At 50.6% G+C, this 12,993-nt stretch overlaps 3 protein-coding genes across 3 annotated transcripts in view; 1 reads left to right on the plus strand and 2 right to left on the minus strand.

The window, feature by feature from the left end:
- ASPACDRAFT_38476 (uncharacterized protein) lies at positions 1-540 on the plus strand (the record flags this gene model as incomplete). The annotated part of the gene is made up of 1 exon (XM_020200450.1): positions 1-540. One exon carries the CDS (start codon positions 1-3, stop codon positions 538-540), a length of 540 nt encoding a protein of 179 aa, XP_020061253.1.
- Positions 541-7,365: 6,825 nt separating this feature from the next.
- On the minus strand, positions 7,366-7,973 carry ASPACDRAFT_38477 (uncharacterized protein; the record flags this gene model as incomplete). Its single annotated transcript, XM_020200451.1, has 3 exons — positions 7,366-7,422; positions 7,511-7,741; positions 7,845-7,973. The coding sequence occupies 3 exons, from the start codon at positions 7,971-7,973 to the stop codon at positions 7,366-7,368; spliced, it is 417 nt and encodes a 138-aa protein (XP_020061254.1).
- Positions 7,974-8,513: 540 nt separating this feature from the next.
- The window catches only part of ASPACDRAFT_109915 (ABC transporter ATP-binding protein), a 5,897-nt gene continuing 1,417 nt past the window's right edge, over positions 8,514-12,993 (minus strand). The window contains exons 3-7 of the mRNA XM_020195435.1: positions 11,795-12,369; positions 11,177-11,731; positions 9,195-11,123; positions 9,024-9,139; positions 8,514-8,966 (exon numbers count right to left, since the gene is read on the minus strand). Coding sequence (XP_020061255.1) covers positions 8,720-8,966; positions 9,024-9,139; positions 9,195-11,123; positions 11,177-11,731; positions 11,795-12,369 — 3,422 coding nt within the window. The 3' untranslated portion in view covers positions 8,514-8,719. The remainder of the gene's footprint in view (positions 8,967-9,023; positions 9,140-9,194; positions 11,124-11,176; positions 11,732-11,794; positions 12,370-12,993) is intronic.

Genomic DNA, 12,993 nt, shown 5'->3' on the forward strand with positions numbered 1-12,993 from the left:
ATGTTGCGGAAAGTGTTCGCTCTGCGCAGCTGCCAGAACAGCCAAAGGCACTTGATGTATGTGGCATACAATGGCTGCAGGCTCTTCGCCTCTTTGATCCAGTTACGTCTGCTGCGGCGAAAGTTTCTCAGCACAGGAGGTAATCTCTCATCGCTTGTCGCTGGAGAAATTGTGTTCTCATCACGCGTGTGGCGCACTTTCTGGCTCTTTATTGTGCGGCAAGGCCTCGGGGCAGGATTCCTGCCGTCTGAAGGAGGGATTCCCAGAGTTACCACCAGGGGAGATTTCGCAGCGAAGCTCGGCATGCTTCCGCAGGAATGGCCTCAGGACCACTCTCTAGCGGGTATTGTCGTTTTTGATGGAGCTGCCAGCCAGCATTTTCCGTGGACATCGAACTCCCTGGCCGCCAAGTCCGTCGCGGTCAACGAGACTGCTTCATCGGACGCGAACTTCATTCTGACCATGACTGAGAAAAAAACTGTCAATGGCGATAGAACTGCAGGGGTAGCCACCTTTAGCGCACAATTAGATCTTGACTGAGAGAGAAGATCTTCCGCATATCAAGTTTCTCCTTTCGTGGAAGTCAGCTGTCGGCCCGGGCTATTTTTGTTTACCCATCTGTCCTTCCTTGGTCACAGAAGGTCATTGCCCGTTACTACCTTTTTGACATCTTGAAAATAGACGTGCTGGCAGGCTGAACAACTAATCCTGCTGCCGACCAGAACATCGACATGTGCGAAGGGTGCTTCGCCCCCTGAATTGCAGCTCTGCTTGGTCAAGTTGAGAGCACCCGCCATATGTGCTTTAAGCTTGACCCTTATCATAGCGGGGCCCCGGTAAGAGAAATCCTTATTGAAGTCCGCGTTGGTTATTCGTAACGAGCATTCCCGTGACTGCTCGTCGGACACATATTATCCAGTCCCACTTTTTATGCAGTCACAGATAGGGAGTCGGCATATACTTCAGTCAGTGAGCCATGTTCCGTGGACTGCCGGTTCAACGACGACAAAGGTTGCTTCACACCGAGCCATGGCTTTGCGATGAATGCCCACCGCAGTGCAGAAGGATATTTCCATATGGTTTCCTCCACTGATATACAACGAACCAAAGTGATCCTGCTGCTCAGACCAAGAAGAACAATCGGGCAATCGACCTGATATATCATCCAAATTTTATCGTCCTGTGTTCGGATAGCTCCGAGCTGTTTTTTTGCTCAAAGGTGCGGCCTCTTTGTAAAGCCGAAGTACGTATCACATGCAGCGTCCGGCTCATCACCTACCATGTCACCGATAGCTGACACGATGGTCATGCTATCCGGCTGGATTGAATCCAGGAAGTCAAGTTTCATGAGCCATAAAAGGCGCTGACCCACATTTCAATGAGTTCCTGGCCTTATAAGCCGAACCCTTTCAAGCCGATAGTGTCGGGACAGAGACCAAGCTCAATCCTGCACAGACAAAGCAATCATAAGTTAGCATAGAGTGTTTTGGTAAACCTCTATATGTGGCATGTGACGGACTCGTTTCTACCCACCGGAATTGGGGGCGCAGCAGCAGCCGAGTCTCAAGGTTTTTTATATGGGCTTCGGCCAAGAAGTAGGTAGCAGTTCTCAAGGCAGCTCCTCATTTCACTCCGCGCGATAAAAGCCCCAGATGCACATGATGGATGATCTCGACGAGAGTCTCTTCATAAATGGGCACCACCTGGCCCCTGGCCCCTCCGCCACATCTTTTTCCACGCCTTCTTTCATGCCCTCTACCGCGTCCTGATCCACGACCTGTTCCACATCTTGATTGACTTTCTGAGCCACGTTGCTCTCCGCCCTCTTCCTCTTACGGTATTTCTTTTTTCTGCTCCCTGATGCGCGCCATCTTTTCTTCAGAGTAATTGGGATGAAACGAGCATTCGCCTTTGGCACCCTCCAAACGTGCAATTCGCGCAGCACCGCCGATTGCGTTGTCGGGCAAACCATCCCTGAGAAACAACAAAGGTTTGAAACCTTCTTTCATTCTGACTCTCCTCAATGTTGTGTTCGCATCAAGGCTTGATACCTCAACTCCCTAACAACAATTCAGGTTCAGACATAGCTCTTCTGTGCCATGGTGGTGGACGCGATGCGGCACCATCCCTCGGGTATATCTGGGGTGCGAGGCGCTCGGCTCTGTATTCAGCTCCGCCCCCTGCTCGGCAAGGAGAAGAGCCTGCCAACACATCAGCTCCTCGTTGTTGGCTTCACGCTGTTCCTGGGTCCGTGTTAAGGGGGGCGGCGGCCCGGTTTGCTTTCCCCCAGTAGAAATGCGATGACGCTAGCTGATTGATAGATGGTTCTGTTAGCTGACTGTGGCAGATCCTCGTCATTGATAACAACGCATTATCGCCACTTCCCCAGGCTCCTTTGGCATCGCAGGCATGATTGGGCATGCGGCAGGATGGATCCGCGTGTGTGGAGGAGTTTTACTTCGCGGACGTATGGGCTGTTCTCGTATTTGCCGTAGAAACAGTCAATGTCGATCCGATCTCTGGTCGGCGGTTGCCCCGGACTTCCGACGAACTGGACAAGTGGCGCTCGAACGCGGATGTCATTTTCGCCCACTCGATTTCCGGAATGATAGACTTGTCATCCAGCATTTGGAATCATAAGCCAGGGCCAGGGATTTAGAGGCTCGACCTTTCAAGGTTCTCACATAAGTGGAAACGGTAGGGGCGGAGGACGGCGGAGAACGGCCGCAGCTGTGTTCAGGAAGCGATTCGACTGTCGGGGGCTGGAAAGAGTCGAAGAGGACTTCTGATAGCTGCCGGGGACTGTGGGGAGCTGGAGAAGCTGTCGACAGTTGTAGGGGCTGGTGACATTCCTTTGTCGGTAAATAGCTAGGACTGACGGACCCCTGCTCGACAGATTGTGGACGGTTGGCGCAGGGGGGCCCGATGGGCCGTCAGTGACAACGAATGCGGTTCGAGTTTTGATAACTTCGTTACAGCTCAACAACCGGCTCACCTGCTGGCACAATGGGTAGCTGGGGGCTCGGACTGACATGTCAAGACTGTAAACATTCCCTTGCACTTCACGTGCATGTTCCTCTCAAAGATGGCGAGTCATTCGATCAATATATAGTCATTGGCCGAAGTCCGAAAATTAGCGCAATCATAGGGTTGAATGGCTCGCAGGGTCAAGACCATAATGTAGGGCCACCAAGAGTCTTCTTGGGCACTCCGTAAGCACAGACAGCTCGACCCTTTGTCTGTCAAATTCAAAAAGGCTAGAATAAACCGGTAGCACGGCGATTAGACCATCGATATAGCTAGGAAAAGCGGCGTGGTTCCTGAGCCGACTTTGTACCCAGCGGGACCGTTGTGATATAGTGATCAAGGCCGCTCCTGTTCGGGTCATCTTCTGGCTACTTGGAGTTGGTCAATTGGACCTCGATGCCAGTAGCAAATTTGAGCGCTTCAATGCGTATAAAGGTAATTGAGCCGATACGTAGACAGAGTCATAGGTGGCTTTGGTAAAGACCCAATTCGCGCCAGCTCAGGTGACGATTTCGAATTAGGGCTCAGAGTTAGATCCACCGTTGCGGAGTTCATCGAGACTGCCTATTTGAGATCCTTCTAGCTCACGGCGCAGGCTCAAGTTATCCAAGTCCTCCTGTACTGGGTCACGGGATTCAGTGAGACAAAGAATCGAGCTCTTCTTCCACAAAAAGTCGTTATCCCCATTGATAATGAGGGCCTCGATTAAGGCACTACTATTGGCATCATAAAGGATTGACCAGAAATGTAAGCCCGGCTGATGGACAGGAAAAGATCTAGTAAATTCAGGCAACTTACATCGTCTCAGACCAGGCTGCCAACATCTGTGCAGGACCACGAGGAGGAGGTGGTGAACACCATATAAGAAGTCAGCACCGCTCTCAATGAGCTTTGGTGTAACATCGATATCAGCGACTCAATCAATCCTTACGGAACAAAACTGAGCGCCGTTGTGTGTAAATCCCTTCCTGGATAAGGGCGGCCGCATCTGAGTCATTTAGTATGCAATGTCGAAAACATGGCTTTTTTAAGATTCTGGGTAGCATAAAATTGCCAAAATAGCGGCTATTCTCTTTGACTCCTCTAGCCGTTAGGGCGAAGAGATTTGCTGATATTGTTCAGCACGATGGTTCGAGTTAGTGGAATAGATCAGAAATCTACGCACTAGCTGTTAAGCTTTCGGTGAGTTTCGTCAAGCTGCCACTTTTAATGATAAGATTGTCCATACGATTCCGTCGACGCCGCGACCCGGTCGAGTGGCATCAGTGCCATAGGTTCCCTAGGAAGGCTCAGGCTATTAGACCATGGAGCTCTGGATAAGCAGAGAAAAATAAAGGGAAGGCTTACAAGTGCTTTGGCCCCACGATTCAACATCGCAGTTATGATGGTGAGCCTTAGGCTTCCCTCGCAATTCTCTGGGTCCTGCACAAGCCCCCTCATGGATTCCATCGGTCTCATTTGAATATGAAGACTAAGGAAAGGCAATGATCACTTTGCACGGCACTGTGTCCAGTGAGAGCGATGATTTCGATAGGGTTCCACTTCGACAAACAGTGGGTAAGAGCTTTGCAGTAGGGGTACGATAAGATGGAGTGCAAAGTTTGAGGTTATAAAGGTGATTCGCAGGTGAGAGGTTTTATGTGGAAGTGGTGTAGCGATTCGTTTACGGAGTGCGTTTGTTCATCTCAGGTAATTGTGCCGATCAATCCCCAAGCTCGCAATGCAAGAGCGGCCCTATGCCTGCTAGATCCAGCTCGTGTGGACATGGGTTTGGCTTTGCCTGTAAATTGTGGGCTCGCATACGCTGCTTTTTTCTCTGTAGGCGTAAGCCACGCCCACCCTCACACAGCCCTGCTTGATCGTGGTTATATAAACCTCTATTTGCTCTCAATCATGGCAAGATCGCAAGCGTATAGTCGCAATGTTGGCAGATTGACAAGAAGCCACAGGTACTGTGATACGCGCAGAATGAGTGTCATCTCGTCAATCCAGTGTATCTCGACTGAACTCAGATTGCAAGCAGATCATGACTCCGGACTCCCCCCCGTCCCGCCCCGGGTGTTCCAGACTGTGGTATAAGAGACGCATATTGACCTGATGAAGATGTGGCGCCGTGGAATACATCAGAAATCAGGACCGTTGCAGAGCGGTTGCTAGGAGGCAGGGAATGGTCAACGCTGCACAACGACTCTCCAGAGGAAGTCATCCAGGAGAAGAGGGGATCACATACCAGCGGATGCATGAGCTTGTTGTAAAAGACCAAGACACCATAGTCAATCAGAGATAGGCGAGCTTGAAGCGACTTCCCGAGCTACAGAACAGCGGATGCCAGCTCGCGGATGCCGTTCTTACTCAGAGAGCATAGCTCCAACACTGAAACTCGATTGAGACACTATAGGAGGACATAAGTTCTTGCAAACCGTTCTAATCTTGGAATAAAAGAATGTAGGCAATGGCGCCTTCCATCCTTTGAAGAGCACAATTCATATTGCACTGTATCGGTAGCTTGAGTAGCACGAGCATGCCAGACATATGAGCATGCCAAACCCTGTCGACTGACCAAAAGGCTTTGCATTCGACATCCAATTTTGGTAGAGCTCGGTCGCCCGTGACCCCAGAATCTGTGACTCGGTTCATAACCAGACGATCTCGAAACCTTGAAGCCATGATTGTCAGTCTCGTTTTTCTTGTGGAAAGGAGATTTTGAGTATCACTTACCTCAGTGTGCCTCACCAAATTCCTAGGCATTTGCTGACAGTCATCAGCTGTGTCATGAGCTGAAACACGCAGGCAAGGCTCGTTGCGTCACGGAACGGGAGCTATCTTGTCCAGGAAGGTCTGAGTGTTCACGCCGCTGTGTTCACAGCTTGCTTAGAGGACATCCATTTCGACCGTAGCCATAGAACCAGCCTCTAGGCTCTGTGGACGAGTGTCAGCCTTGATCTGGAGATGGATACATTTGACTCAGCTCGGACCGGGTCAGAAGGAGAGAGATATCTAGACACCTTAGAAGGCTTCTTAGTAGAGCGAGCATCACTCATCGCTTCCAAATCTTCCAGGGATGAGGACTTTGAGAGGTAGGTTTGACACCGGGGAAAAGTGAGAAGAAGCTACTGTGGGAGTGGGAAGTTGAAGCAAGTTGATGGACTTGATAGAGACAAGTGGGCTCAATAGAGGTGGCTGTGATGAAGATAAAGTAGGCTTGGTTGAAGTGGGCTTGATGACAGAAAGTGAGTTTGACAGAAGAAAGTGATCTTGATAGAGGAAAGGGAGCTTGATAGAATTAAGACAAAATACAGAAGCAAGTGAGTGTTGATGATGACGACGACGATGATGATGATGAAGGACAAGTAAAGAAAGAAGTCAAGTCATGAGATAGACCTCAACCTTGACCAGAGATGGAATGACGATCATGAAGTTGGAAAGATGGAAGATGGTGGTTGGTGGGAGGAGGGAAGAAGAAAGGAAGAGAAAGGGCGAAGAGAAGGAGGAGAGAGATATTTATGCCTGAGGGCGAGCGAGGGCGCAGGAGGGGGATTCACCCGTCGTTGCGCAAATCACACGCATGCTTAACTGGATTGGCAGTATTTCCATTGTCGCACTCCAGGCGTTATTCACTGCCTTTTTCAGACATTAACCCGACATTGAGACCATACAATCCTTGGGGCGGCCATTGGCGATTGATTGCGCAGCCATGCGGCTCGACACGCTGGCTCCGTGTGGCTCGGCGCGCGGCTGGCTGGTGAGTCAAGAAGTGGGAGGTGCACAGTCGGTCATCCATGGGGGGAAGAAGCGGGAAGGGACGGGATCAGTCCTAAATAGCAAACAGCTGTGAAAGATTGTGGCAGCCGCAGTGGGCAGTTGCATGCCTTGAAAGAGATGGATGGGTCTTTTATCAGTCATTTGAGGTTTTTTTTTCTCATAAAACGGAGTTTCCAGAGGCATACTTTGGACCTTCTGGTCTATACTAAATGTGTCTCCCTTGATTGTCTATCCAATATAGAAATGAGTCCACAGAGGCTGAAGTACTAGAATGACTATAGAGTAGAGGAAGAGCATAGCAATATCAAAACCTCCCTGCTATCAGCTTCCCCGCCCGGGGTCAGCCTTCCGGGGGTGGGTCCCAAGGGTCCTGCCTACGCCACGCTTCCCTTCCGCGACGACGGATTTTGCCCTACTTGCAATACAAAAAGGAGAAGACACCAAGGTAGACTTAAAGATGACTCCTCCAATGACTCTCGTTTCTACGAAACCCAGAATACTCAACGCACTAACTGGAAAACCAGCCTGACAGAACCATTTCAACCCACCCATCCTCCCAAATGTCCCACCTCTCCATCATGCCACAATAGTATAATTACTCGCCGTCGACCCAACAACAGTCAAATAACCGGCCTAGACACCAAGAACACATCATCAGCATGCATGCTCCTTCCAGCCACATCCATTTCCTCCACGAACACAAGGGAAGAAAACCACATACCCCAACAAGATAAGCCCTCGTCACCCCAATCTGGGCCGGTCCCGTCACGTCAGGCACCGTGATCGTGAAGTTCTGATACTGATCGTAGAATCCCGTCTCATACTGAGGGTCATAGGGGCCGGTGTAGAGAACGTATTGCAGGTACTCGTCCGGGGATGGGCAGGGGCGAGTGTTGGGGCAGGATTGGATGCCGATCGCGATGCCGATTTCTGTCATGGCTTGGATGTAGTCCTGTCATGTTTGATTGTCAATCAAAGGCCTTCTGTCTGCTTAGGTAAGGTGAGGGTATGCGGGAAGAAGGTAGGTAGAAAGAAAGGGAAAGGGCAGATCATACGCCGCGAGCGACCTGAACGGTGATGGTTTCTCCAACTTGGAGTTCGGTGCCTGCTGCAGGGGAATTTATGAAGATGCCTTGGCCCAGGGCCGTGGTGGCGAAGGTTGCGATGGCGAGGATGCTCTTCATGGTTCCTGATCTGAATTATTGGGTTGTGTTGGATGGTGATGTTGATGGACTATCGACCATCTTCTGTGGAATCGATGGCCCTTATATAGTCTTCCCGAGCCGCTTACTTCTAGTATATCCAGACATGACATGAAAGTCGCATCAACTTATTTCCATCTTAGATTTGGAAGTTGACGTCAGGCATAGATAATGTCTCTGCTATATTTATCAACTTCAAGGTTGCACAATCCCGTTGGTAGAGGTTGTGAGACATCAGGCGTACCTCTCGTATTCCGGCCCATGCGGGGTGACCTCGTCGATAATTGCTTTTCCAGTTGTACGTCAAGTGTGTATTACAGCTTTGATGTCCAAAGAATTCTATCAGAATCAGACTTTTTCTCTTCTCCAAAATGCCTCACGAGTAAACTGAACTCATACAGCGTCAAGGCCTACGCTCAGAAACAGTAAATGCTGCCGCGCAGAAAGTACTGTACGATCTCACCTGACACGATGAAATATACTTAGAGAAAAGTCAGCCTCACGGCCCCAGAAATATTTCAGCGCAGCGGTAATACGAGGCTCTTGGCCAATGCTTGTCTTCGCCAAGTCGGATCAGCCCAAGGCTTGATTGCAGATTGGATGTGGGCGTGGGGATCATGGACCTAAGTACAGTATTCATACAGTATAACTCGGCTACCGCGTGCTCGGCAAAAATTAGACTTCGACCATAGTGGACTGTGGTCTGACAAAGATAAACGGGGGCAAGATCACCCCTCCAGCTCCTGCAACTGTGCCAATTCCCAGTACTTGCCCCGCGTCTCCATGAGTTTTTGGTGCGTCCCCCTTTCGACAATCCGGCCATTCTCAAAGACCAAAATCTCATCTGCATGCATAATTGTCTTCAAGCGATGAGCCACCGCGATGGTTGTCCGACCGGCCATTGCCGTGCGTACGGCCTGTTGTACTTGATACTCAGAGGACGCATCTAAGGCTGAAGTCGCTTCGTCCAGGAGTCTGCTTTTCTGTCAGTTCGCTCGTCTAGAATCATGCGGTAGAGCCAAAGTCACGTACAGTATTTTCGGCTTCCACAGCAGGGCTTTTGCAATGGCCATACGCTGACGTTGACCACCCGAGAGATTGGATCCGTTTGCTATGATGGGTGTGCTGAGACCTTGAGAAAGAGACAACTAATATGGATGGATTAGGCAGGGCTCCAGTGACCAGGTGGGAACAGGTACTCACAACGAAGTCTTCCAGCCCCACATTGGCCAAAACAGCAAGAAGTTCCTCATCAGGGATGACTCTGTTATCACTATGAAGAGCCTCCCGGATATCTTCGCCCACTAGGCACGGGTTCTGGTCGACGAGGGCGAAGTATTGGTAGTAAGACTCAAGATCATACTCGTCGATCGATGCCTCATCAAGCGTAATACTACCCGAGCCAAAGGAATAAAAGCGCTCGAGGAGGTTGATCACAGAGCTCTTCCCACTTCCAGTTGCTCCAACCAGACCGATAAAGTGCCCGGCGCGCGCATTCAGACTAATACCGTTCAGAGTCCAGGACGCAGAAGGGCGGGTGGGATACCTGAAGTGAACTTTCCGCAGTGCGACATCTTTGACAGTGCTTGGGGTCGGCACAGCACCTTCTGATGGAGCAAAGCTTGACCCATGCATAAGGCTTTGCATCCGAGAAGCGGCCATCTGCGCGCCTGCGATGTCCGGCGCATGCGCAAAGAGAGTCGACGCCGCCTGGGATCCCCACACAATAGCCGCGAAGCAGAGGTAGAACTGCTGAATAGAGTACTCTCCTGTGGCAATGAGATGGACTCCTCCATACCAGAAGACAAAAGCAATGCCCAACACACAGAAGAACATCCCGCATGCATAGGCCACGCCGGTCAAGATCCAGTATCTCTCTCGAAAGTCCTGCTGGATCTGGGCGGCAAATGTCGCGCTGATGGTGCTCTGCACCCCGAGGACGGTCACGGTTCGGATTGCGGTAAAAGCCTCATGTGCGATTGCAACTGCATCAGTGTTCCGTCTGATTTTGATATACTGCAAAAGTCCCGACGCGGCGATGAACGGGATTATCGCTGTTGAGGCCAATCCTAGCTTCCAGCCAAAAGCACACCCGACAGTGACCCCAGTGACGAGCATGAACACGCTCTCAGCCGTCAAACCAAGGGATGTCCCTGAGACGCCAATGATCTTCTGAGCGTCGGAAGAAAGAACACTGAGAAGGGATCCTGTTGAATGAGCCTCGTCATCGAAGAACGGGAACCCTTTTGAGAGGAGGGATTCGAATAGGGAAGCGCGGGCTCGCATGTGAAGCATGGATGCAGAAGCTGCGAAACAGTATCCCCGGCCACAGTATATCGCAAAGACAACAAGACCATGAATAAGGTACATCAGAGCCCAGAACCGGGCGGGGTGATCACCCGTGCTCAGCTCAGGTTCAATGATAGAAACAATTCCGTTTCCGAAGAGGATCGCGTGAAGGGGATAGCTCATGCCTGCAAGGATACTAAGAAAAACGCCAGCTACAAGATAAAGCAGTTCTGGCTCATTGAGCTTCCAAACAAATCTAAAGCTACCCTGAGGGACGGGGGTAGATGCAGAGCCATTGTTTGGCTTGTGGATGATTGTACCCGATTTTGTAATGTCCTTCCAGTCTTCAGTTGACGCATCCTCTGAAAACGAGATTCTCTCATATTGCAACTCTTCCTGAGCTAGAGGTTCTGTCTTCATGCTCTGTTGCCTAACCAGAGCTTGGTAAATGTCGCATGAGAGCATCAGTTCTGCGTGTGAGCCTTGATCCTTGATCTGTCCATTGTGCATGACGATAATCTTGTCGGCACGCTGGATTGTGGACAGCCGATGCGCAATCACAATTGTCGTTCTCCCCGTCATCGCTGCCTCTAGTGCCTTCTGGACCTCCATTTCACTCTTGCTGTCTAGGGCAGCAGTGGCTTCATCGAGAAGCAGAACTGGGGGCTGGGACACGATTGCCCGAGCGATAGCGATTCGCTGCCTTTGGCCTCCAGACAGACCGGACCCGCCGAAGCCTAGTGCTGTATCGTAGCTATCAGGCAGGTCGGAAATGAAGTCATGTATCTGAGCAATCTTGGCAGCTTCAACAACCCGCTGCCTGATGTCTGCTGCTGTTAGGCTCTGTCCAAGTCAATCAGTACGCGATCTCCCTGGAATGAGCTAAACTGACAGACCTGTTTCAAAGAGACATGGATACCGTACGCTATGTTGTCGTGAATTGACCCTCGGAAGAGATCTATATTCTGATCGATGTATCCTAGCTGGGTCCTGAACCACGAGATGCTGAGCTCTTCGATGGGTTCATGATCTACCGTTATGCATCCGCTGGATGGTAGATACAATCGCTCGAGAAGACAGAGCACCGTCGACTTCCCAGATCCTGAAGCACCAACGAATGCCACTTTCTGACCTGGCAAAACGTTGAAAGTAAGGCAGTCTAATATCGTTCGTTTCGGTTGGGACGGATATGCGAAGCTCACATTCCGAAATTCAATCCGTCCGCGGAAGGACTTGATGGTGCGACCTGCAGAGCATGCAGAGTTTGAGGGTGAAGTACGATCAATGACCGAAAGAACTCGACTGACTGCGCCATGAGCCTGAATGATAGCGGGTAGAAATGGGAGAGCCTGGCTAAGCATTCCCCCGGCTACCGTCATTGCATACAGGGTAGTCAATGCTTCTGCTAGGGTACATTCCCCTTCATGGACTAGGCGATTTGCTTGCCAAATCTACACATCGACAATCGCTCAGAGTCAGTCAATCAAGGTTGGGGGGAAATAAGGCCTACATACACCTAATCCATTTGCCCAATGAAGGACGGTGAAAGATCCGGCAACAATGACACCGAAAATAAAACGCTCGCGACGCTCGAGCAGAATAGGACCGCGAATAGTTTCCTGGTATTTGTTCGTGTATCTCTCCTGGCTTCGGTACGCAAGAACAGCTCTAATGGCACCAAGCACATCTTGCGCGAGGCTGTCTGCCTTTACCCAGTTCACCTGCCCTTCCCGTTGAGTCCTGCTCATCCAGGATCCAAGCCCACCTACTACAAGCACTAGAGCTAGAGGCTGGAATAGCATGATTCCCGCAAACTGAGGGTTCTGCGAGAAGGCGATAATGATGGCCACAATGAAGCCGGCGAGACCGGAGATAAGCATGCCCATTTTCTGCGAAATTCCTTCTTGGATCGCTCTTATGTCGGTGTCAATGCCAGCCGTCAGCTGGCCGGACCCGACTTCATCGAAGTACTCCAGATTCTGATGTAAAGCAGTGTCGAGGTACTCCAATTGTAGTCTCGCAGTGATCTTTTCGCCGAGGCGATTGAACCCCCAGGTGCTACACCAAGTCGATAAAAGGGATCCGATAGCTTCCTAGATCTATCAGTCGACGTCCAGCCCTCGTCCGAATGCACACTCACAGACCAATGTAAACCAGCCACAGTGACAGCTGCGTGACCGATTGTGCAATTGTGTCACTTCTTTCAGCTTCTTTTGCATCGCCACTATCAAAGTGATCGATGAATGATCCAAAAACGAGCTACACATGTCAGTTCGAGCCGGGAGCGGTGCCGATCTAGAAAGTATTTACCGTCACCAAAGGAAGCGCTGCACCGGCAACCAGCGCACAAACGACGCATATAACCAAGCCCCATCTCTCATAGCGAGTGGCATATGTGTAGGCTGTGAACAATCCAGCTCTTCGTGATACAGACTCAATTTGCTCCTCGATCGCTGTGTCTTGGGTCTCCCCATCCCGGAAAGAACACCGGGCAATCGGCTGGATGTCATCAAGCAAAATAGCATCAGACATTTCGTTCCACCGGGTTCCAAGCAAGGATCGGACCTCACTGATGTAGAGCCTTTAAAGCCGGCCACTGGTTGCTAGGTATCCCACACAATTGAGACACCACAACCATCGCTCTTTTCAGTCACGTCGGATGGAATATCTCATCCAGAAACTCGAATGCAGGAACTGTGTTGCTTGAAAAAAC

The sequence above is a fragment of the Aspergillus aculeatus genome, assembly GCF_001890905.1.
Source record: "Aspergillus aculeatus ATCC 16872 unplaced genomic scaffold ASPACscaffold_1, whole genome shotgun sequence".
NCBI classification, from domain to species: Eukaryota; Fungi; Ascomycota; class Eurotiomycetes; order Eurotiales; family Aspergillaceae; genus Aspergillus; species Aspergillus aculeatus.